This window comes from Mastigoproctus giganteus, chromosome 6 (assembly GCF_048544385.1).
Source record: "Mastigoproctus giganteus isolate SK-2022 chromosome 6, ASM4854438v1, whole genome shotgun sequence".
Taxonomy (NCBI): Eukaryota; Metazoa; Arthropoda; class Arachnida; order Uropygi; family Thelyphonidae; genus Mastigoproctus; species Mastigoproctus giganteus.
The window spans coordinates 156,884,966-156,908,467 of record NC_143580.1 but is presented as its reverse complement, the minus strand read 5'-3'; the positions used below and the strand labels follow the sequence as shown (position 1 = coordinate 156,908,467).

The 23,502-nt window shown below is 35.3% G+C and overlaps 1 protein-coding gene across 1 annotated transcript in view; it reads left to right on the top strand.

Moving 5' to 3' along the window:
• Rab3-GAP (Rab3 GTPase activating protein) overlaps window positions 1–23,502 on the top strand; it is a 606,356-nt gene that overhangs the window by 409,369 nt on the left and 173,485 nt on the right. Inside the window, exons 19-20 of the mRNA XM_090376553.1 lie at window positions 645–793; window positions 13,894–14,173. Of these exons, the coding sequence (XP_090232679.1) occupies window positions 645–793; window positions 13,894–14,173 (429 nt within the window). The remainder of the gene's footprint in view (window positions 1–644; window positions 794–13,893; window positions 14,174–23,502) is intronic.

The window sequence follows — 23,502 nt, the reverse complement described above, 5'->3', positions numbered from 1 at the left end:
ACATTTCTGTTTACTGATGTTTGTTGGTGGGGGTTAAAATTTAAAACAGTAAAAAGATAAGCAATCAATAACAAAGAACACATCACACACAAATTGCAAGTAACACGATACGCACAAAAGAGAACGGAGTAACAAGTTACAAAACAGGAATGAAGAGAAGATATGAAAATTAATTTTTTTATATGATTGAAGATTTCATGGAAGTGTCAACACATTTCACCATAATAACTCACAGAATTCCAGCTGTCAGTATTATCGCAAATTCAGTAAGAGCGAGTTTACTGTCCGTTTATGATAGATTTCACTGTGCAATAATAGAATAAGTTACACCAATACACAGGTGACTGCTAATTGTTTTTATTGTTTTACGGTTGTGACCTCCAGAATTCCGACCGAACCACGTGGTACCGTCGGAGACAATCGTAGGGTAATCTCTAATGGTGCAGTCTCCTGCCCTGATTAAACAGCATGCTGTCCCAATTAAGCAAAGTAAACCTTGGCTGTTTTCTCGATTGGTTTCTGTTTTTTAAGATTTGCCCCAAATAAACGGCTGCTCGATTAACCGGTGGCCCAAATAACCGGAATCCACTGTATTTATATTTCGTATTGAAAAAATTAATCACCAAGAATTTTGATAATTTCAGATGATAAACATTTGGATCACGAAAGCAAATTGCTTCTACAGACATGTTACAGAATAAAACAGCTTGTGATTACTTATCAATCACTGTGCAATATAAATGCTAAAATTGAATTGCCAGAATCATCAGGAACTTCCCCATTTAGTGTGCAGGTAATTCTTCATTGATTTCCACTCCACTTGGACTTTTACTTCCTGAAAAAATAATAAATAAATAAAAATACTGTAAACACTTTAAAAATTAAAATTTTTAATTAATTTTTAAAAATTAAACCATTGTTTAATTTTTAAAAACTTCCATGAATGATGTTTTTTTCACTTAATAATTGTGTAACATTATTAGGCACTCCATCTAGTTTAATGTTTTGTTGGTATGAATTGTTTAATTTGCTGCAGCAAAATAAGACTTTACTGCAGAAAAGTTATCTACAAATCGAATTTGCTATAATCCAGGGAATCTGACATAAAATTATATTTGTAAAAGGTGGTATCAAAAATTTATACCTGTATAATAAAAATTCCCTTGATAGAGGAGTTGTTTTGGCCAATAATCAAATAAGAATTGAAAGCATAGCCTCCCAAGTTGGAGTATTATGTGGTATTTACCAATCCCCCAAACTGACATTTTAAACATGTAAAGATTAGGTAACTTTTTTATTTCCAAAGTTATAATAATTGATCAGAACCGAAACAGGAGTTTAACTTTAAACCAAAATGATTGAAATTTTGATTATGATCTAGGATTTCTAAAACAGTAGAGACATGAGATGAAACATTGTGTTATCTCTATAATGCAGACAAAATAAATCTTCACAATGGAAATCTCCCATGTCCCCAGGAAGGAGAAAAAATTGATGATTGTTTTAAAAGTAAAGTTATGCTAGAATTTATTTTTTACTATATAGGCAAAACTCATTAGGAATTTATACGAGAAAGTCACAGTGTTAATATGACTGTGTACTAAAAATCATTAGGTGCTTGAGAGATGCAATCAGAAGGAAGAACCTGATCTGTGGGAAAGGAGTAAGTGGAAATATTTTCTTGCTTTTGCTCATGTGTGATAATAATTTATGAATAATATTCCAAACACTTTATAGCTCTTACAGCCCCATCTGATTCATTGCACTTTACACCATCACCATATTATCTCCCCCCCCCCATCCAAATTAAAAATACTCATTCAGGAAACACTGCTTTTCCAGTGAAGCAGAAGTTATATCTATAACAAACAGAATCAAGGAACTTTCAAAAAAGAACTTTGAGGAAACTTTACTGCAATTATATAATTGATTGAAAATATGTATAAATATCCAAAGCATAAAAATTATTTGAAAAATTCCATGGGTAATTTTTATAATTTAACAAATATATGTAATTTAACAAATATAATATTTACATATTATATTTGTTTAAATAAAATTCATTCTAGGAATTTTTTGATCCTACTACATTGCTAATTCATTGTGGGATATAACTATATGAAACAAGATCTAGAAAAATTAAGCAGTTGGGTAGAGAAATGATAACTGAAATTTAACATTGACAAATGCAGCTGATAATTCGTTCCGGAAAAACAGAGCGCTAAGTGAATCTGCACTAAGTGAGCGCCGCATTCCCATAAGGTAACATAGGTATTTGTGAGTTTCGGTCGGTGCCATAGGATATTTCCTAATCAATAATAAACGGTAATGAAAAGATGCACAAATGTCGGTCAAAATATTTAATATTCAAATATTTGTACATATAAAATATTCTGCATTACATACGTATATAATTATGTGGTAACTACTTATGTATCAAAATTAAACTTAAAATTCCAATTAAAATCATGAATTTAATTGATCTAAATTGATTTAATTTAATTGATGAATTTAATCATGAAAAATGTGTCAGTTTTGGGGTGAATTTGGCCCTCTTCCAAATAAACTAAAAGGGATATAAATTTTAAATCCCCCACAGCGTTACCACCCAACAATAAAGTCAACTGATCATTCACCGCTTTCAAACCCGTCATGTTTTTTTTTTTCTTTCAATATGAAACTTCTTTTAGGCATTCGTTTCCACAAAAGTCCTGCTTCGTCTATGTTAAAAACTTGTTGAGAAGTATAACACATAATACCCCTCTTCAATAATTTTAACAAGTTCTTTTTTGAAAGTTTCGGCTCCTTGATCTGCACTTGCGGCTTCTCCCTGGATTTTAAATCTATTCAACCAGCTCTTACTAGTTTTAAATGGTTCCACATTTTTTTTTTTTTTAGGTGAGTTTTCTTCAGATCATCATATTGGCTACTCTCTCTCTCTCTTTTATAATATTTAACTTAACTGAATTCTGCATTGGATATTATCTTCAATAAAATTAGTTAGTCTTTCCGTTTCAATCCTAATAGCCGGCCTAGCCCTAGTTGCTTGCAGTAGAACAGCTATCTTTCCCGCTGCTAAAATTAATTCTTTATTTTTTTTATAATTGTTCTTACAGTTAAACTTGCAAGTCCTAAATTATGGCACACATCCGCTTGTCTTTGACCAGAATCGATTTGCTTCAAAATGTCTAATTTAATTTTCAAATTCAGTCTTTTTTTTACATTTATAGTCTTTGTACTGCACCACGGAACCATGCCATTATTAACTCTTTGAAAATGTAACTGTGTTGGTTGCATTAATTATGATACAGTGTTCAAGTAAACTGTCCATTACGCGCAATGTCTAATACTGTAATGAGTGATGATTGGACTTTGGATAAATGCATATAACGCAAATATTACAAGAATATATGTGATCATTTTTTAAAATGTTGATCTTGGAACTACGTAACAAGTCACTGTACTGCAATTAAATTAGCTTGCGAGAAAATTTCTCAAGTCGGCATGGGAAACGTCTTAATGCTGTTTTGCTATTCATTTTAAAGCTATAGACTCCATCAAATGAAATGATTTCGTTAAATATGCCAAAAATGCAATCTGTAAAAGTGCGTTATAGTGATCTGTGACAGCATTATAGTCAGATACTGGTTATAATATAAGAACCGCGTTATAGCAAATCAGCATAAAGCGAACTGCATTATAACGGGTGGCCTGCTGTACTGCATATGGTTAGCAGAAATCTCAGAATAACATACCAAATATGTGGTACCACATTTAGGGTAGTGGAAAATGAAAAAGAACTGGGGATAATTGTGCAGTTAGACAAAGACATGAAGTTCTCTGAGCACTGCAAACAGGTGGATAAGACAATTTATGGGATTTTGACAATGATATACAGAAATTTTGCCAGCAGAGATGAGGAGGAGTAGGAGGTTATCTAGTTTGTATAAGACAATGGTTATGCTGTGTATTGAGTACTGCATATAGCTCTGAAAGCATCATATTTATAATGTGGATCTGTTGGAATAATTACAGAGAAGAGCAATGAGATCAGTGAACAAGAAAGGATGCTCTTACCAAGAAAGGCTTCATTTCTACAGTTGCCTAGTCTCCAGTGTAAGACTAGGCATCTGCAAGGAGATCTGATTGAGGTGTTTAATGGTTTGATTGAATTGTAAACTCAGTGCTGATTGCATCCTTCCTGTTTCTTACACTACACACATGAGGGGACATAAATTCAAATTGAGGAAGGTTGCAGGATAAATACACAGAAGTTTGTCTTCAGCCAGTGGATACTTGATTGTTGGAATGATCTTCTATCTGCTGTTGTGGAAGTGTGTAGTATGAATAAATTCAAGTAAAAACTAGACAAACTAGTGATTAACGAGTAATGTGGGAAGTGGTTTTTTTTTAATCTTGCAATATTTGCCTCTACTAATATTATATTGTTACATAACTGTATCAAATAGTTATATATTATAGTTATAGAAATATGTCAAGTCATATTTCTGATTACACTTAGCGACAGAATATATGTAAAGTCCATTCCAGTTATTTGGGACACACACCGGAACTAGTGCATTTTGGCCCGATTAAGCGGCTGCCCCAATTATCCGAAGTTCTGCATAAATAGTTAAAAATACAATATACCTTCCCTTTACAATTGGTTCACTGTACAACCAAATCACGTTACGACGAACTCCACATAGTAAAGTACCGTTCACTATACGATGTGCAGTAAGCGCCGGTCATTGTGATCACGTTTGTGAATTGAATTTTAATTCGAATTTTAACAGCGATTCTAATTAGCGAAAATAGCAGGAATATTATCCACAGACTATAAAAGTAAAGATATATTAAGCACAAATTTACCCTTTATTACCTTACCAATTAAAATATTAAATGATACGTGATAATCGGAGTAATTAATACGTACTGTAATATGTACATACTAACTAGTTGACATTTCTGTTCACTGACATTTGTGGGTGGGGGTTAAAATTTAAAACAGTAAAAAGATAAGCAATCAATAACAAAGAACACGGCACACACAAATTACAAGTAACACAATACGCGCAAGTGAGAACGGAGTAACGAGTTACAAAGCTTTAAAAATAGGAATAAAGAGAAGATCTGAAAATTTCATGGAAGTGTAAACACATTTCACCATAATAACCCACAGAATTCCAGCTGTCGGTATTATTGCAAATTCAGTAAGATCGAGTTGACTGTCCGTTTATGATAGATTTCACAAACAGAAAAGCTCAATAAACAGGTGACTGCTAATTGTTTTATGGTTGTGACCTCCAGAATTTCGACCGAACCACGTGGTACCGCCGGAGACAATCGTAGGGTAATCTCCAATGCTGCAGTCTCCTGCCCCGATTAAACGGCATGCTGTCCCAATTAAGCGAAGTAAATCCTGGCTATTTTCTCGATTGGTTTCTGTTTTTTAAGATTTGCCCCAAATAAAGGGCTGCCCCAATTAACCGGTGGCCCAAATAATTGGAATCCACTGTATATATTTTTTATTCCTGTTCAAATAAAATATCTGATTGTTGGAACAATCTTCCATTTGGTATTATGAAGTGGATAGTCTAAATAAATTCAAGGTTGAACTAGACAAACTATTAAATGGGATTGGATTGAGAGATGGATGTGGGGTTTTTTTTTTTTTTTTTTTCATCACTAATACTATATTGCTATATTATATTATAATTATATTAAAAAGTTAAACAGATATAAGCAAACTTTTCTTTCTAATTGTAAAGCCACAGAATAATTTTTTCTCTTCAAATAAAAATTGTGATACTGATAAATTTGTATGCTCTAAATTTAAAATAATCTTAAAATTCTATATCATTTGCCATTTCTGAAATAGATTAAAAAAAAAAAAAAAAGTGATCAATATTACCAAATTATAATAATCAGATCATTAAATTGTACTGTTGATAGTGAAGTCTAGATCGCAGGTGGCTCCCCTTTTCCTGAACTGTGCATTTCCAATTTATTGTGCTGCAAGTGCATTGTGTGCCACCTATGGTAGATCATAAGATACCAGATTCAGTACCCCCCCCACCTGTCACCACCCAATATTTTTAGTAACTACATAATGGGATTTTATGCCAAGCACTAATAATAATAAATAAATAAATATTATAGGAATTTTACGTTTATAAAATAAATTTAATGTATATATTAACGAAATAAATGATTGCCTCATTACAGAATCAATGTCATGAGGAGCTCACTAATGCCCTACCTATTATGTGCACTAAAATGGACACTGAAAGGTGGTAAATATGAACTTTAGGTTCCCATCACACTGAAATCTGGTTCGTATTTTCTGGCAATAAAAGCAGAATTTAAACTGCATGCATTGAGCCACATTTCTGATTTTTCAAATTGTTGTATTATTTTATGTTTTTTTTTTTTTTTACATTAGGATGAATGCCAAAGGTTGGTCATCCCTGATCTAGATCCATAAGTTCTTAAAATTAGTGAATGGTTTTCAGAGTCATAGTTAAGTCCTTTATCCATCAAAAATTAGGTAAAAGCAGCTTCTTATCATGGGGTGCACTTTTCATAAGTGACAGTAAATTTGGCTATTTTATTGAATGTTTCACTATGAAGAAAATCCAGATAGATACCATTGTTGAATTATGGTTTTGTCCCCCCATTAGGAATGACAAATGGAAAGAATAAAATGATTATTTATCATCATTACAGTAAATATCACTAATGAATGAGAACCTTCACCACAGTGCTCCTTGACAGTATAGTGATTTTTGCTACTTATCACTCATTTGGAGAGGTTATTAGAAATTCCTCCTGATGACTGGCAGTATTTCCAAAGTCCTTTTCAAATCTGTAGTTAGTCAGTATCATGCAGCAAGAGTACTGTGAACACATGCACTTCTGCAGGCAATACACAATGGCACAATATGTCCTTTAACCTAAAAACCACCACCACGAACAACTCATAACCCTTCAAAGATCTAACAAAATTTACAGCATAAGTGAGATCTCAAAATGGAGAAGTGTTGATCTGTTTGTGTCCAGAATATCTCATGTGTAATGAAAAATGAAGCTCCACTGTTGAAAGGGAAAAAATATTATAATTTATATGAATTCAAGGTTACTGCATGTAGTGTGCCTTTCTCGGAGTCTGATATGCAGTATATACTGTGGTAAAAATATAATCCAAAATAAATGAATCATAAATGAAACATGTTATAATAAACAAAATAAAAGTATTTTAAAGGATTGCTGAAGTTATTTCACACTTTGTGTTGTTTCCTAAACTAGCAAAGAGGTCATAGGTATTCAAAGTAATTCATTTTGTGTCAATTTGTCATTGAAATATTATGGGTTTGACAGTCATCATTCTTCTTTCTTTATTTTTTAATTTTTTTTTTAATCTTATTTATTATTTATTTCTTTTTCTTTCTTTACTTTCAATTGTGATTTAATGTGTTTCATTAGGAACTATTCAAAGAATGTTTGAAATCTTTTAGTGCCTTTGACATTAGTGCCACAAGTTTCATATCCCAGTCTTCAGTAATTTTTTCAATTATTTTTATTTATATCATTATATACTAATATATTTCATACCCCCCATCTTAACTGGTTTATTTGTTTTCTGTTATATTTTTAGGCATATGCAGTAACCTTGAATACATATAAATCATAAATGTAGATTCTCATTTATGCAGTCCTCACTGGAGTAAAAATCGTTTTTAGAATTTGAAATAAATTCTCCACACAGAAAATAATAATTGTCAGGGTCACCAGCACATTTATGAGACATGATGAAACAGGTAGATACAAACATCACAGTTGTCCTTTTATGATCAGCATTTGTAAGTATGTCTCTTTCTGCACTGTTTTTTTTTAAACACAAAGGAAAGTTTCAAGAAAAAATGTCCTACAAAACAAATGGCAGACCATATATGCTATGAACCCCAATGAGTGACTTTTTTCCTATTTCTTCCATTCTCATTCAATGTGTTACGTCTTGCAAAAAAGTGATAATATTATCAAAAGTTTTAGCCGTGTGCTTCTAGTTATCCAACTGATAATTATGAAATATTAGACTTCAAGTGATCTTTATGAAGACTCTTTTTAGGTTTACAAAATATTGAGGTTTACAAAATATTATATTTTGTAAACCTCAATAACGTAAATTTAAATTTCTGAGAATACAGTCTGATTCCACAAGAGACTCACTTTTAAGGTGTATATGACTTCGTAAAATTATTTGCAGGCTAAAATTTCACCAGTGGGAGCAAGCAGTATGGATTGTTAGCAACATGCATCTTATCTTGCAGTTAAAACCTTTCCTAGAACTGTTTAAATTGCACAAAACCTTTCCAGAATCATAACACCTTTGTTGTTAGTGCATGATTCTGGAAAGGTTTTGCACTTTTTTTGTGGATTTATTGAATGACTGTTTTCTGCAGCAACATGTTAGAGAAGCAATAGGAGGGAGTAATACTCTTTATCTGATTATCAGCTGTGATTATTCATGCATTAGAAATCTTCAGATAAAGGAACTGCTAGGTAGCAGCATATTGATTTGGGATTTACTTAAAGATGTAACTGCTATCAAGTGTAAAGGGAAGAGTCTTTGCTGTCTCAAACAGTTCTTAATTCTGTACATTGGGACCAACTGATGATGTTACCATCAGCAAATTCTAAATGGCAAGCATTCAAAGAGTTAATCATGGAAACACTAGGATTTTCATAACAACTAAGAAATATTCTTCTAGGTATAGGGCTAAATGAATGTCAGATGAACTGATGAGACTCGTGGCAGAGAAGAAAAATGCATGGGTTGCATATAAATTATCGAGTGACATAGAAGCTCAAGGTAGATATAAACTAGTCTGTAATCAAGTCACAAAGAAGGTCAGGCAAGCAAAGGCAGATTATGAGAAATCTCTGGTGAAGGATGCAAAGAAAAATAGCAAAAAAATATAAAAAAAAATATTTATTAGGGTCACCAAGGAAAGTAATTTCATCTACCCATGTATATTGTGTCTATAAATTGTGTGTTCACTAGTTGATTTGCCTGCTTTGCCGGACGAAAAACCCTGGATTCCAAGGGGAAACCTTGTTATCTACGACTAACTCAGCTGTAGTGAAAAATATCCCATAAAAGTTCCTCGTGTCATCAACGGGATTCGAACCCAGTCTTTTTCCACGTGGTGTGGGGGGTGACAATACCAATGTGCTACCCATGCAAACAGAAGAACAGTAAAGACTTCTTTACTTATGAAAACACTAGAAGGGTGGAGATGACTGACATCGGTCCTCTTGATATCAATGGTTTAACTTGATTAACCCGCTCAAGTTGCTGACAGGCTGAATGAGTATTTTGCATCTACATTCACATGTGAGGAATTATTTCGGTGAGTTAAGGCCAGAATTTTAACAAACTCTAACAGGGAGCTAAATTTTGTAAATAACTGGGATGAAATTGGAAGAGAAATTATTGAAATAAAACATGAGAAAGATACCTGTTGTAGATGGGATCTATCCAATTATATTAAGAGAGGCAACAAAGGAAGTAAGCAAGTGTTTAGCCATAATTTTGAGAGTATCTTTGAATTCAGGAGAGGTCCCCATGGGCTGGAGATGTATGAGTGTATCCCCAATTCAAAGGGGGGGGGGGGAATCACAGGGTGACAAGAGTAATTACAGACCTGTTAGTGTAACCTCCGTTCCAGGGGAAAATAATGGAATCACTGAAAAAAGTAATGCAGGATCAATTAGACAGTGCTTCAGTTATCTTCAGAAAACATGGGTTTGTTAAGGGGAAATCTTCTCTGATCAATTTGATTGCCTACTTCGATGTGGTCACAATGGAGCTGGATGCAAAGAATAATTTTGATATCATATACTTAATTTCAGGAATGCATTTCATACTGTTGCAAATAAAAGACTGCTATACAAATTGGAACAGTGTGGCATTATGTGCAAGTGACTGCTATGGATAAAGGGATGGTTGAGTGGGAGAAGACAGAGAGTGGTAATCAGTGGACATTGCTCTTTGTGGATTAATATTATTAGTGGATTTCCCCAGGATTGGGGAAATCCAGTGTTGGCCCCATTGTTGTTTTCTATAGTTATCAGTGATATTGATAAAGGCATATCAGGCTTAATGTCCAAGTTTGCAAATGATACAAAGGTTGGTAGGGTGGTTAATGACAGTAATGTCAGCAACAGGATCTAGAAAAGTTAAGCAGATGGGCTGGGAAATGGCAATTGAAGTTTAACTTTGACAAGTGCAAAGTACTGCATATGGGTAGCAGTAACCCCAGAGTAACGTACAACTGTGCGGTACTACACTCAGGATAGTGGAGAATGGAAAAAGACCTGGGGATTATTGTGCAGTCAGATATGAAGTTCTCTGAGCAATGCAAATAGGCTGCCAGGACAGCTCATGTGGTATTGTCAGTGATATTCTACACAAGGTTGATAATGGCTGATGAGATTTGGCTTCATCATTTCAGGCCAGAGAGTAAGCAGTAAAGCTCTGTTTGGAAGTCACTGCCATTGCCAACACTGAAAAAAAGCAAAACTTGTGGCTTCTGCAGAAAAGGTTATGGCAATCTTTTTTTTTTTTTTTTTTTTTTTTTTTTTAACATTCAAGGAATGGTTTACCATCATGCTGTGCCACTTCATGTGACTGTTTCGGGACTTACTACAGAACTGTACTGTACTGCACATTTTGCAGAATCGCATTCGTCACAAACACCTACAACTGCAAATAGGAGGGTGGATGCTGCATCATGACAATGCGAGACCTCACATTGCTCATACTGTCATTGAGTACTTAGCCAGCATTTATGTCAGACGTGTTCCTCATCCACCCTACAGCCCTGGCCTTACCCCCCTGTGATTTTTTTTTTTTTTTATATTTCCGAAGATAGAGGAGCTGCAAGGAAAACATTTCCAGAAGATGTAGACATCAGAGAAACATCGTCAGAAGATGTAAAGACATCAGAGGTGGTTCTCAAAAGCTTGTCAAAAAATGGCTTCCATCATGTTCTTTAAGAATGGCAGAAATGTTGGTATAAGTGCATTTCATCAAATGAGAATTACTTTGAAAAGGACCATCAAAATATGGATGATTAATAAAGGTTGTGAAAAAAAAATTATGATAGTTCTTTATTGAACAGCCCTTGTAGTTTCTTAGTATGTTTATAGCTCCTTTTTCAGCAATAGCCCTAGAATTCTTTTAAAGCTTAATTTCAGTGGACAAAAAAATGGGTACATAATGACAAATCTCAACTGCATGAAGTGCATTTGAATACCTTCTAGTGCAGGGGTTGGCAACCAATGGCTCTTTAAATTTTAGCCCACATGTACGACAAGTGCAGTGGGCACAGGCAGCGACATGAATATAGCATAGTTTCAGCACAAGCCATAAACACTTCTCAGTTTAGTTTGCCTGCGCATTATGAGCAGAGCACACATACTGCAATGTCGGAAGTTATTATTATTAAATCAGTTTATTTACCCAATAAATATGGTCTGAACCCCTTACACAACCATTCAGCTAGGAGGGCGATCCATAATACAATTAATTGTTTACATTCTATATAAACAAACAAGTTTACATTATATATACAACATAAATAACAGCCATAAATATGAAATATTTACAAATTTTAGTAGTCTATCTAAGTGTTTACAAATTAAGGTACAGCTTTTCCAGTGGGAGTAGATGTCATAGCTCCATCCACGTGAAAGTTTCATGTAGTTTCTCTGAGCTGTATACCTTTTTAAGTCACAGAACTTGTCTAGATCAATCATTAGTCTGTTGATAAGCTGGATAGTGTTTTCGAGGAACATAGTACTTAGGTGACCTAGATTGTTTAGCCCTGTTTGAAGAGGAAGCTGAGGGTCCGCCTGGCAGTGTCCTGCTGTTCTGGGAGTTATAGCAGTGTCATCCATTCTGGGGGCATCTATGCGTCTATCGAGTAGAGCACCAATATAGAGATGGTATACTGTCTCTCTGTTATTTTATTTAGCCATTTAAGGATCCAGTACTCTAACCTGAGAAATTTGATGAAGTGGGTTTTGGGTGCTAAGGACCAGATAATGGAGCAACATAATGGAATGGGATAAGGGCAGCATATTGGATGATAAGCTGAGGATCATGTATTCCTGTGAGCTCTTGGCGTAGCAGTCACATTGCTACATAGGTCTTCATTTTTGTAATGCTTAGATGCTGCTGAAATGTCAGGCTCTCATCCCACGTTAATCCTAAATCCTTATGTGAGATGACTTTTGCTACAGGTTCCCCTGCAATATAGATATGTATATTGTTTCTTAACCTTTTGTTTGTAAAGGTCCTGCAATATAGATATGTATGTTGTTTCTTAACCTTTTGTTTGTAAAGGTCATTTGAGCTGATTTAGCGTGATTAAGTTCTAGACTGATTGAATCTAGATTCATTTCTAGTTGTTGCATACTTTTTATTGGCCAGTTGATTGATGGTAGCTGCTTGATTAGGTTTAGATGATGTTATATAGAATTTAATGTCATCTGCATAAGACAAAGTCCTGTTGTGATGCAAGGAAAAGTTCAAGGGCTGCAGTGAACAGTAAGGGGGGAAAGGACTCTGTGGTTACTCCTCTATTGACCAGGCACCTATATTGATAGTTTTGATGAGTGACTGGAAGCTGTCTAGGTTTTAGAATTGCTTGTAAAATTATAAATTAATCATTGTGGCAGTGGCGAATATAAAATAGTTAAAACAATATTAAAATAATATCCTGGTATGTAGTATTTGTGATAGGTACGTGAATTCACATTATAAATCACTTGAATTTTCAAATAAGTGACTTTCAGCACGTTTAAAGATGAAAATTACAGCACACTCGTCTGATGTTGAGAGACTCGCTTAAGAAGTTCAGCAGCAAAAGTCACATTAATTCGTACCTAATTAGATGTTCATTGCATTTTTTCAGTATTAATAAATAATATTTCAAAAAATATATATATTTTTAATAAAACACCTTCCCATGCTATTCCATTTCTTAAAAAAACTCCCCCCAACCCAAGCTAAGGTGCAACTCTTTGGTTTTTTTTTTTTTTTTTTAAATTTGATCAAAAATGGTTCTTCACCTAAAAAAGGTTGCCGACTCATGTTCTAGTGCATCATTTTGAAGTATAGCCTGAATTAGGGTAGCAACATGTAGGCATGCATTATCATGTTAGTTATTCCAGTTGCTTTCACTAGATATCAAAATTCGGGGAGCCCAAATTTTTGGCTTGTCATTCCAGCTTAACATTAATGTTGGATTTTTTAAAGTCTAAATGCAGAGTTAAACCACAGAGTCAAAGAAAACACTTATCATAACTTTCCTGCATCAATCTGGAATTGGTATTTTGTTTATTCATGGAGACGTGTCTGCATACTGAAATCTTACAACAGTGATTTTTTAGCAGCACCCTTTGACATGTACTGCCAGCATTCTGTTGTGAATTTCTTTTGTTTCTCGCCCTTCAGAAGTTATAATTGAATCATTTTATGTTGAGCTATTTGAAATGCTTTTAAAAAAATTAAACCACACAAACGTACCAGAGAAAACAGTTCCTATTATGAGCATTAAATATTGGATTAAGGGTGCATGTATCCATTCCCCCCCCCACTATGCAGAGAACTGCATCAAATGTGCTTTAATTGATCAATCCTTAGTGCATATATTTCATAACCATATCAGAAAATCCACTCAAGCCTTATTTGCTCTAACCAAAATTTAACAGTAGGAATGAGCTCAACTTTTTATTTACTTTACAGTTAATATGGATGTATTAAAAACATATCGAAAAAGTTTTCATAACCACAAAGAATAATATTTTGCAAATGTTTAACAGATGTTTGCCAATAGTTTGAATATCACAGAAGCAGATGCAGGTCGAATGTTGTCTCTTGCTACACTTTATCAGTCTGTAGTTCCTTCAAATAGAAAACATGTGAGGTTTGCTGATGATAATATTACAGACATGCCTTTGTGTGAATTCATGAGCTGCTTTGTAGTCAGTGACAGTCATCTAGTCAAAGTAAATGGAGTTGGTGACAATTACTTGGCAGCTTCAGAGAGATTATCAGTAATTCTTGTTTCTAATTTGCCAAGTGACCAGCTAGAATCTTTAGGTATGTATAAGAAAATAAATTCAGTAATAAATAAATTCATTTTTCTTCAGTATATTTTAAAATATATTTGCTATTTTTAAAGTGTACTATCTAACATTTTCTTAAAGGAGTTTTTAATTTAGTTTTAGTTTTTTTTTATTTAACTTTTATGTGCAGACAAGCTCTTTTGTACCTTAAATAGGGAATAGGTAAAAATTTATATATTATTATTACAGTAGGCCCTCGATTTAACTGACTAATTGGGGGAAGGGGTATCCACTATTGCCGAAAGTCTGTTAAATCGGATGTATTTTAAAACATATATTAATAACGAACTTACAATGTACAGGATGTATTGAAATGTTATTATAATGTATAAGTATGAATAAAATATTATTATAATGTACATTGAGTAATTTATACTAAAAACATCTGTTAAAAATATAAAAATAAATTTACAACAGGAACCAAACTTTATTTTAATTAAACACGTCAAAAACTATACAATGTAACTACTGGAGTGTTTCCACCACTTTTTATTTATTTTTTTTCCCCTTAAAGCTCACACAAAGGTGTTTTCAATGTGAACATTAGTTTTTTCATTTAAATCCATTTTAGAGCGAAAAAATATTTTAAAATTCTTAAAACTTCATTGAATAAAAAACATACAAAAAACATTAAAAATAGATGCATAATATTCAATATTAATATTAACTTAATTGAAAGAATCACAATTTTCAGAGTCAGAAACAACTGTCATATGGGGGGAGTAGTGTTAATTCCTTGCTGGTAGAGGGTTCTGGTGAAACAGGTCCAGTTGATAAAGTGATCTTGAAGAAATCATCATGCTTCAGTTGCCTTACACCTTGTTGCTGCTTCCTTATTACTGTAGATCGAAATTCTCTAAAGTGTTCATAATAAGGAAGCACATCAGGGTCTGATGATGATTCAATAATATGATGTCATCCATATGTTGTAGTAGTGGCATGTGATGCAAGAAAGCAAGCGTATGAGCTTATGCAGCATCAGCCAAAAAAAAAAAAAATTACAAAACAATCCCGTCTAAATATTTGTCCAGTTCCTCCTTAAATTTATTTAACCTACCAACTTCCACAACGACAGATGGAAGTTTGTTCCAGCAATTAACCACCCGCTAGCTAAAGGCAAATTTCCACACATCTATTCTACATCTGTCTTTCCCTCATTTCAGTTTATGCCCCCTTAGGTTTGTAATCTGAACAAGTGGAAGAATCCCATCAGAATTCAGCATGCTCAGCCCATTCAAGGCATTATACACGTTGATCAGATCACCTCGCAGGTGCATAGTCTCCAGTTGCTGCAATTTGCAGAACTTAAGCCTCTCCTGGTAAGAGGATCCCTTCATTCCCCTCACCCATCTTGTTGCCCTTCTCTGTACACGCTCAAGCAAATCTACATCCTTCCTAAAATGAGGCCTTCAGACCTGCACACAGTACTCAAGGCATGGCCTGACCATTGCCTTATACAGAGGGACATTCACCTCCTTTTCTCTGCTAGCAAAATTCCTGTATATCATTGACAACACCCCCTTACCTGCCCTGGCAGCCTGTCTGCCTTGCTCAGAAAACTTCATATCTGACTGCACAATTACTCCCAGGTCTTTTTCATTTTCTACCTCCTTAAGTGTAGTACCACACAGTTGGTACGTTTCTCTGGGGTTACTTCTACCCATACGCAGTACTTTGCATTTTTTCAATATTAAACTTCAGTTGCCACTTCTCAGCTCATCTGCCCAAATTTTCTAGGTCCTATTGTAGTAACACACTGCCATTAAAAACCCTGCCAACCTTTGTATCATCTGCAAACTTTGATACTAAGCCTGATATACCTTCATCAATATCATTGATAAATATACAAAACAGTGGACCCAACACCAAACCCTGTGGGACTCCACTAATAACATTAGTCCACGAAGGGCAGCACCCATTAATTACCACCCTCTGTCTTCTCCCACTCAACCATCCTTTTATCCATTGTATCAACTTACCCTTAATACCATTCTGCTCCAATTTGTACAGTAGTCTTCCATGTGCAAGAGTGTCAAAAGCTTTCCTGAAATCCAAATTTATGATATCAAAATTATTTTTTGCATCCAGTTCCTTTGTAACCACATCATAAGAAGACTGCTGCACAAATTGGAGCAGTGTGGCATTGGAGGCAAATTGCTGCTATGGATAAAGGGGTGGTTGAGGGGGAGAAGACAGAGAGTGGTAATCAATGGACACTGCTCATCGTGGACTAATGTTATTAGTGGAGTCCCTCAGGATTCAGTATTGGGTCCATTATTGTTTTCTGTATTTATAAATGATATTGATGATGGTATATCAAGCTTAATGTCCAAGTTTGCAGACGATACGAAGGTTGGCAGGGTTGTCAAGGACACTACTGACACTATGCTACTGCAACAGGATCTGGAAAGGTTGAGCAGATGGGCTGAGAGGTGGCAAATGAAGTTTAACATTGACAAATCTAAAGTACTACATATGGGAAACAGCAACCCCAGAGCAACATATCAACTCTGTGGTACTACACTGACAGTGGTAGAGAATGAAAGGGACCTGGGGGTGGTTGTGCAGGCAGATATGAAGTTTTCTGAGCAGTGCAGACGGGCTGCAAGAGTAGCTCATGGTGTATTATCGATGATATATAGGAATTTTTCTAGCAGGGATAAGGAGGTGATTATTCCCTTGTATAAGGCAATGGTCAGACTGCACCTAGAGTACTGTATACAGGAGGCCTCATTTCAAGAAGGATGTAGAGATGCTGGAACGAGTACAGAGAAGGGCAGCAAGATTAGTGAATGGAACAAAGGGGTGCTCTTATGAAGAAAGGCTTACGTGCAAATTACAGTGTCTGGAGACTAGGCACCAGTGAGGTGATCTGATAGAGGTGTATAAAGCCTTGAATGGTTTGAGCATGCTCAATGCTGATGGGATTCTTCCTCTTGCTCAGAATAATCACCTGAGAGGGCATAAATTCAAATTGAGGAAAGACAGATGTAGGATAGACGTGAGGAAATTTGCCTTTAGCCAGTGGGTGGTTGGTTGCTGGAATAGACTTCCATCCCTTGTCGTGGAAGTTGATAGCCTAAATAAGTTTAAGGCTCAACTGGACAGGTATTTCGAACGAACAGAGGGGTGAAGTAGAAGTGGTTATTTTTTATTTATTTATTTGTTTTTTTTTTTTTTTTTTTTTTGGCTGATGCTGCATAAGCTTGCTTTCTTGCATCAAATGCCTCTACTAATGCTAATGCTAATAATAACCAATCAGATTTGTCAGTCAAAACTTTCCCTTAACAAACCCATGCTGTGTCTGAATTATTGCTGCAGTCTTGTCTAGATGATCCTGCAGTGCATCTTTAACCAGTGACTCCATTATTTTATCCGGAACAGAAATTAAACTAACTGGTCTGTAATTACTCGTGTCACCCTTCGATCCCCCTTTGTGAATTGGGGACACATTTGCACATCTCCAGTCTGTGGGGACCTCCCCTGAGTCCAAGGATTCTCTCATAATTATGGCTAAAGTTTGCTTACTTCCTTTGCCGCCTCCTTTAATATAACTGGATAGATCCCATCCACCCCAGGTGCCTTTCTTATGTTTAACTTCAACAATTTCTCCCCCACTTTGTTCTCAGTTATTACAAAATCATTAAGCACCCTGTTACAATTCGATAACCTTGTGGCATTTTCAAACCTTAATAATTCATGTGTGAATGTAGATGCAAAATACTCATTCAGTTTGTTTGCTATCTGAGCAGGATCATCAACAGTCGAGCCATCGATATCAAGTGGACCAATCAGATTCAGCCCCTTCCTTTTAGAGTTTATATAAGTAAGGAAATCCTTGCTGTTTTTCTTAGCATCCTTTGCCAAAGATTTCTCGTAATCTGCCTTCGCCTGCCTAACCTCCTTTGTGACTTGATAATAGACTAGGTGATATATATATCATAGACTTCTGTGATAGATTTATATGCCTGATAATTTATATGCATCCCATGCATTTTTCTTCCCTGCCACGAGTCTCATTAGTTCATTTGACAACTATTTAGGCCTAAATGTTGAACAATATTGTCTTATAACAGACAATTTAGGATGAGGTGCAACTGATCCTTTGTCTTGGTGATCATCATCATTGTCCTCTTGTTCTGCATGAAGAAAAATTTCTGCACTCTCTCCCTCAGAAAAAATTTGATAGCCCGGGTCACCTTCATCATTTTTGCATTTTTTTGCCGACCCCCAGAAGAGTTTCCCAAAAATTAGACGACTCAACATCCACATCAGGTTCTACGCTGTACAGCTTCTTCCAAGCATTGGCCAAGGTAATAATCTTCGTATCTTTCCACGCAGCTGCTAAGTTGATGATAGCAGATCTGATGTTGTATGCATGTAAATTTTTCAGTGTCCTGGTGCCTCTTGTATCTTCTTCTACATCTTCTGTTTCTTCCAAAACAACCATCACCTCTTCCAAAAACTTCTTATACAACCTCTTACATGCAACGATTACACCCTGATCCATCGGCTGTATCAGTGAAGTAGTGTTAGGAGGAAGAAAAATACATTTAAATCTCCCATCCCTGCTAACTAACCTCTCAGCATTAGGGTGAGTAGGTGCATTATCTAGCAGTAAAACAGCCTTTATTTTGTTAGAAGGAATTTTCAGCACATCTGTCTGATAGCATTGCACATCAGACAGATGTCCTGTCTGATGTGCGACGCTATCAGATATTAAATTGGTTCTAAATTTTTCATTTAGAACAGAAATTGTTTGTCTGTTAAATCCGAAGTCCATTAAATCGAGGGCCTGCTGTATTTAAAAATACTTGGAATTATATAAAAGTACATTGAAAATACTGTCAATGTACTTTTATAAATTTATATGAAGTATGAAATATGGGTATACTGAAATAAGATGGGATAACTCTGTATATCTGCTGGAACATCAATATTTATGTATGTAAACCATAATGATAGAGACCTAAGTACTAGAGCAGCGGCAGTGGCTGATCCTTTAATTTCCAGAAATTAACAACTTGCTGGCTAAAACTCTCAATAATCTAGTGTAAAACTCTTCCCCTATAATCTGAATTTATAGCCTATGGTTCTAGTATTATATATAACCATGAAAATTTCACATTCATTCATTTTGCTCTCTCCGCTCCACATCTGATAAACCTCAGCCAGATTCTTTCTGAGGATAGCGAGTAGTCAGCTCTGTGGCCTACATATTCAGGCTTTCTTTTATATGGGCATTCTTTTTTCTCATAAAACATGTTGCAAGTCTTTGAACCTTTTAAAGAAGCTTGATAATATTTTTAGGTATGGTCACTATACTTATACACAGTATTCTGAGTGCCATCTCACATGTTATACTTGGCATTATGGGCACCCTATTTCCACTAGCAAATGCATTAAATCATTGATAGGATACCCCCCCCCTCCTTGTTTCTTGTCTGCACTAAATGGAGAACTTCAGCTCTTCCTAAATTGGAACCCCCAATTCACCCCTTCCTCCCTCCCCTCCCCTTCTCTAATTCATCTCCTCCTAGTTTATAAGTTATTATGGTATCATTGTTTCCCAAGTACAAAATACAAAACTTGCATTTTGCAGCATTAATGCATAGTTGCCGCTTTTTCTGCCCATTCCTTAAATTTGTCCAAGTTGTCCTGAAAGTACAATGCCTTAACCACTCTCCCTAATCTTTATATCATCTGCAGATATTGGCAACCCTCCTTGTATCTCTTCTTCAGCATCATTAAGGAAATCAGAAACAACAGCATCCCAGCACTGATCCTGGAGAACCCTATTTCTAACACTAGCCAAGTCTGAAGAGCCACCGTTAATCATGACTCTCTGCTTCCTGTCCTGGAGCCATCCTACAATTCATTTTATGATCTCGCCTGCATGTTCCAGCTTATACAATAACCTGTTGTGTGATGCAGAGTCAAATTCTTTGCTCAAGTCCTGAGTAACTGTGCTGAAACAGCTAACCAGGTTAGCTGAATGTGATTTTCCCTTTACAATAACATGCTGTGTTTTCCTTTAGAATACCATTTTTTTTTTTTTTTTTTCCCTAGATGCTTCTTGCACTTAATTCTTAATTACCACCTCCATAATTTTACCTGCCACTGAGGCGCCTTCGTAGCCAGGTGGGAAGGAGCAGCAGTGCGTAGCACACGCTGCTTGATTAGACCGGGGTTCGAGCCCATCACCACCAAATACGGAGGATGCGGAAAGGTCAGGGAATGACCACCGCATATCCCAGAGCAATATGGCCTTAGTTGCTAATGCTCCTAAAAAAAAAAAAAAAAAAAAAACCAAACAACAACCTGCCACTGAGACCAGACTGTAGTTATTCATTTATTACTGCCTTTATGAGTTGGCAATATGTTAGCACTTCTCCACTTCAAAGAAGTCTCCCCTCAGTCCAATGACATCCTCATAATTAATATTAATGGCTCTTATCGCCTGCCTCAAAATTACTGGGTATATACCTTCAAACCCAGGGATTTTACCTGCCTTTATGCTTGAAAGTTTTTGCAATAGACAATAATTTCTATAACTTTTATAATTTCAGTATTGCTAATTTCATACTGTTCAGCTTCACTGATGTTTCTCCTTACGCTGGAAGGTCATTAGTTCATTAGCAACATATCTAAGGCTTTTCCCTATCCATTACATAAGGGTCCAGTATGATTTCTTCTTTTCTTATTTCTATTCACACATGCAAAAAACTCCTTGTTTTATGTGATGCTTTTGCATAATCAGCCTTCACCTAATTCTTTCTATGGTGCTATTACGGATTGACATACAGCTATTATGGGCTTCAGTTACTTTTTTTCATCCCTCTGTAATTCTCCAGAACTATCTTTTTCTGCTCTATTAAACTTCTCAGCTGCTTATCCATCCCACCATCCTCCTCCTAGTGCTAATATTTTCTTAATTGTATGTATGCATTATGGCTTCTGTGACTGCTACTTTAAAGGTGATCCCCCAAAGCAAAAACGTTCTCATGGTTACTACCTCTCAAATCTCGTTAATACAACGTTCAAGGGACCTAAATAAATTTTCACATTTTGTAATATTGAGATTCCCCAAAGTGTCAAAATTTTACTGGTTTTTTTTTTTTTTTTTTGTACACTGGGGGCCTCAACATCCGATGGTAATTCGTTCCATAAAACCCATCATATGTTGAAAATATTGCAAGTTGAAACCAATTCATTCCCCAACAACACATAAAATAGATATTTCTTACATGTTAAAAATTAGTGATAAAAATAGTCATAAAACATCTTAAAATGAAAAAAAAAAAAAAACAAACAATAAATTAACATTTACCTTTGACTTGAAGTGCAGAGCTTATGAAATCAATGGTGGCATAGTGGTGGTGGTGGTACTCTATATCAAGCGTCAGATGTCCTTGTTGTTACTAGCAAAGAAACTGCCCAAAGTGGACTGTTTTTTACGACTTTTTTGTAGCTTTTTGAAGTAAGAAATGACTTCATCCTCCATTTTGCACATCATGAGTTCAGTGTTTTCAATGTCAGAGTGTTTTTATCACTTCTCTTAAATGCTCACAACAAGAAATGACAGTCTTCAACTCTTCAGCTGGCACTTTTTGGGTGTCATTTTCTTCCTCTCCAGTGTCACTCTCCATAATTTTCTCCAACTCTTGTAGCTCCTCTGTTGTTAGCTCATGCCCATGAGCATCAGTAAAGTCCTCCACATTCTCTTCGCCAACTTCCAGACCCATTGATTTTTCAAGAGTGACAGTATCATTTGTCGAAGCACCATCATCTTCAAATCCATCAACATTATGGATAATTAAGGCCAGATGTTTTTCAAGGCTGAATTTAAGCACCTGGTGGAAACATCATTGGAAGAACTTACAATCAGCCTTACACAATCCAGCATGTTGAAATTTGACCTAAAAAATTTTGAGAGTGACAGCATTTTCACCAGAGGTTGCTGCAAAGCAACTTGCAAACATTTTCATGGTGTAGGTTTTCTTGAAGTTTGCAATCACTTGCTGGTCCATTGGTTGAAGAAGAAGAGTGGTGTTGGGTGGCAAAAATTTGACTTGAACAAAGTCAAATTGTGCCTCAAGAGATTGAACAAGGTTGGGATCATAGCCTGGTGCATTATCCAGCAGGAGCAGTGCCTTCACAGGAAGCTTATTTTTCTCAAGATAACTCTTCACTGAAGGACAGAAAACTTCAAGCTCCCATTCATTGGACATATCCCGTAACCCAGGCCTCCTTGTTACTGAACCAAAACGCTCCCAACATGCCTTTGTTGACCTTTTGTTGTTTAAATACTCTGGGGGTATTAGAGTGATACACAAGCAAAGGCTTATTCCCAATAAACTAGCCTCCTCTTTAGTGATATACATTCTCCTGGGCATTCATTTCCAGAAGAGGCTGGTTTCATCAATGTTAAAAACCTGGTGTTTTTAAAATAATCCTCCTGATCAACAAACTCCTGGGCATTCATTTCCAGAAGAGGCTGGTTTCATCAATGTTAAAAACCTGGTGTTTTTAAAATAATCCTCCTGATCAACAAACTCTTGGAATTCAATTTTAAAGGTGTCAGCTGCTTTTTTATCAGCACTGGATGCCTCCCCATGCCTTTCAACACTTTGATATTTGCCCTTTTTTGAAGCACTCAAGCCAGCCTCTGATGGCTTTAAAGTCTTCAGAGTGCACAGTACTGCCACTGGTTGATGGAGCTTTAAGTTTCAGATCATCATAGATCTGAAATAATCATACAAGTGATGTTCCACGCATTGAACAATAAAAAAGATGCTAATTGGTTAAGAACAATCGTACAAGTGATGTTCCTTGTGCCACACGCCTCAAAATTTCCACCCATGTATCATTCCAGCTATTGGTACCTGCAAATATCGTCGGTCCTTAAAATAAACGATCATATGGAAGGTATATCGGATGTCGATGTCATCATAAGTCAAGATTCCACTGTATATCTAAGAATAATAATAAATAATAATATCATCAAAAATAAATGAAAAATAAATTAAAATAATAAAAACAAAAACCTTGTCTAATAACACATTTTTTAATGATTTTATTTTATTTGTAAGATAAACTAAGAGAAAAGCAATTAACAGAAATGAAAATATTGTACGAGTACAATATATATTTACAATATTTTAGTATCACAGTAAAAAGAATTACAATCTTAATATAAAACAAGACATACAAATCATTAACTTTTTAATAAATTAATTTAATTTAAAGAAATAATCCAATGATGTTTGCACAATTTTTGTCCTATATGCATTACTAACTACA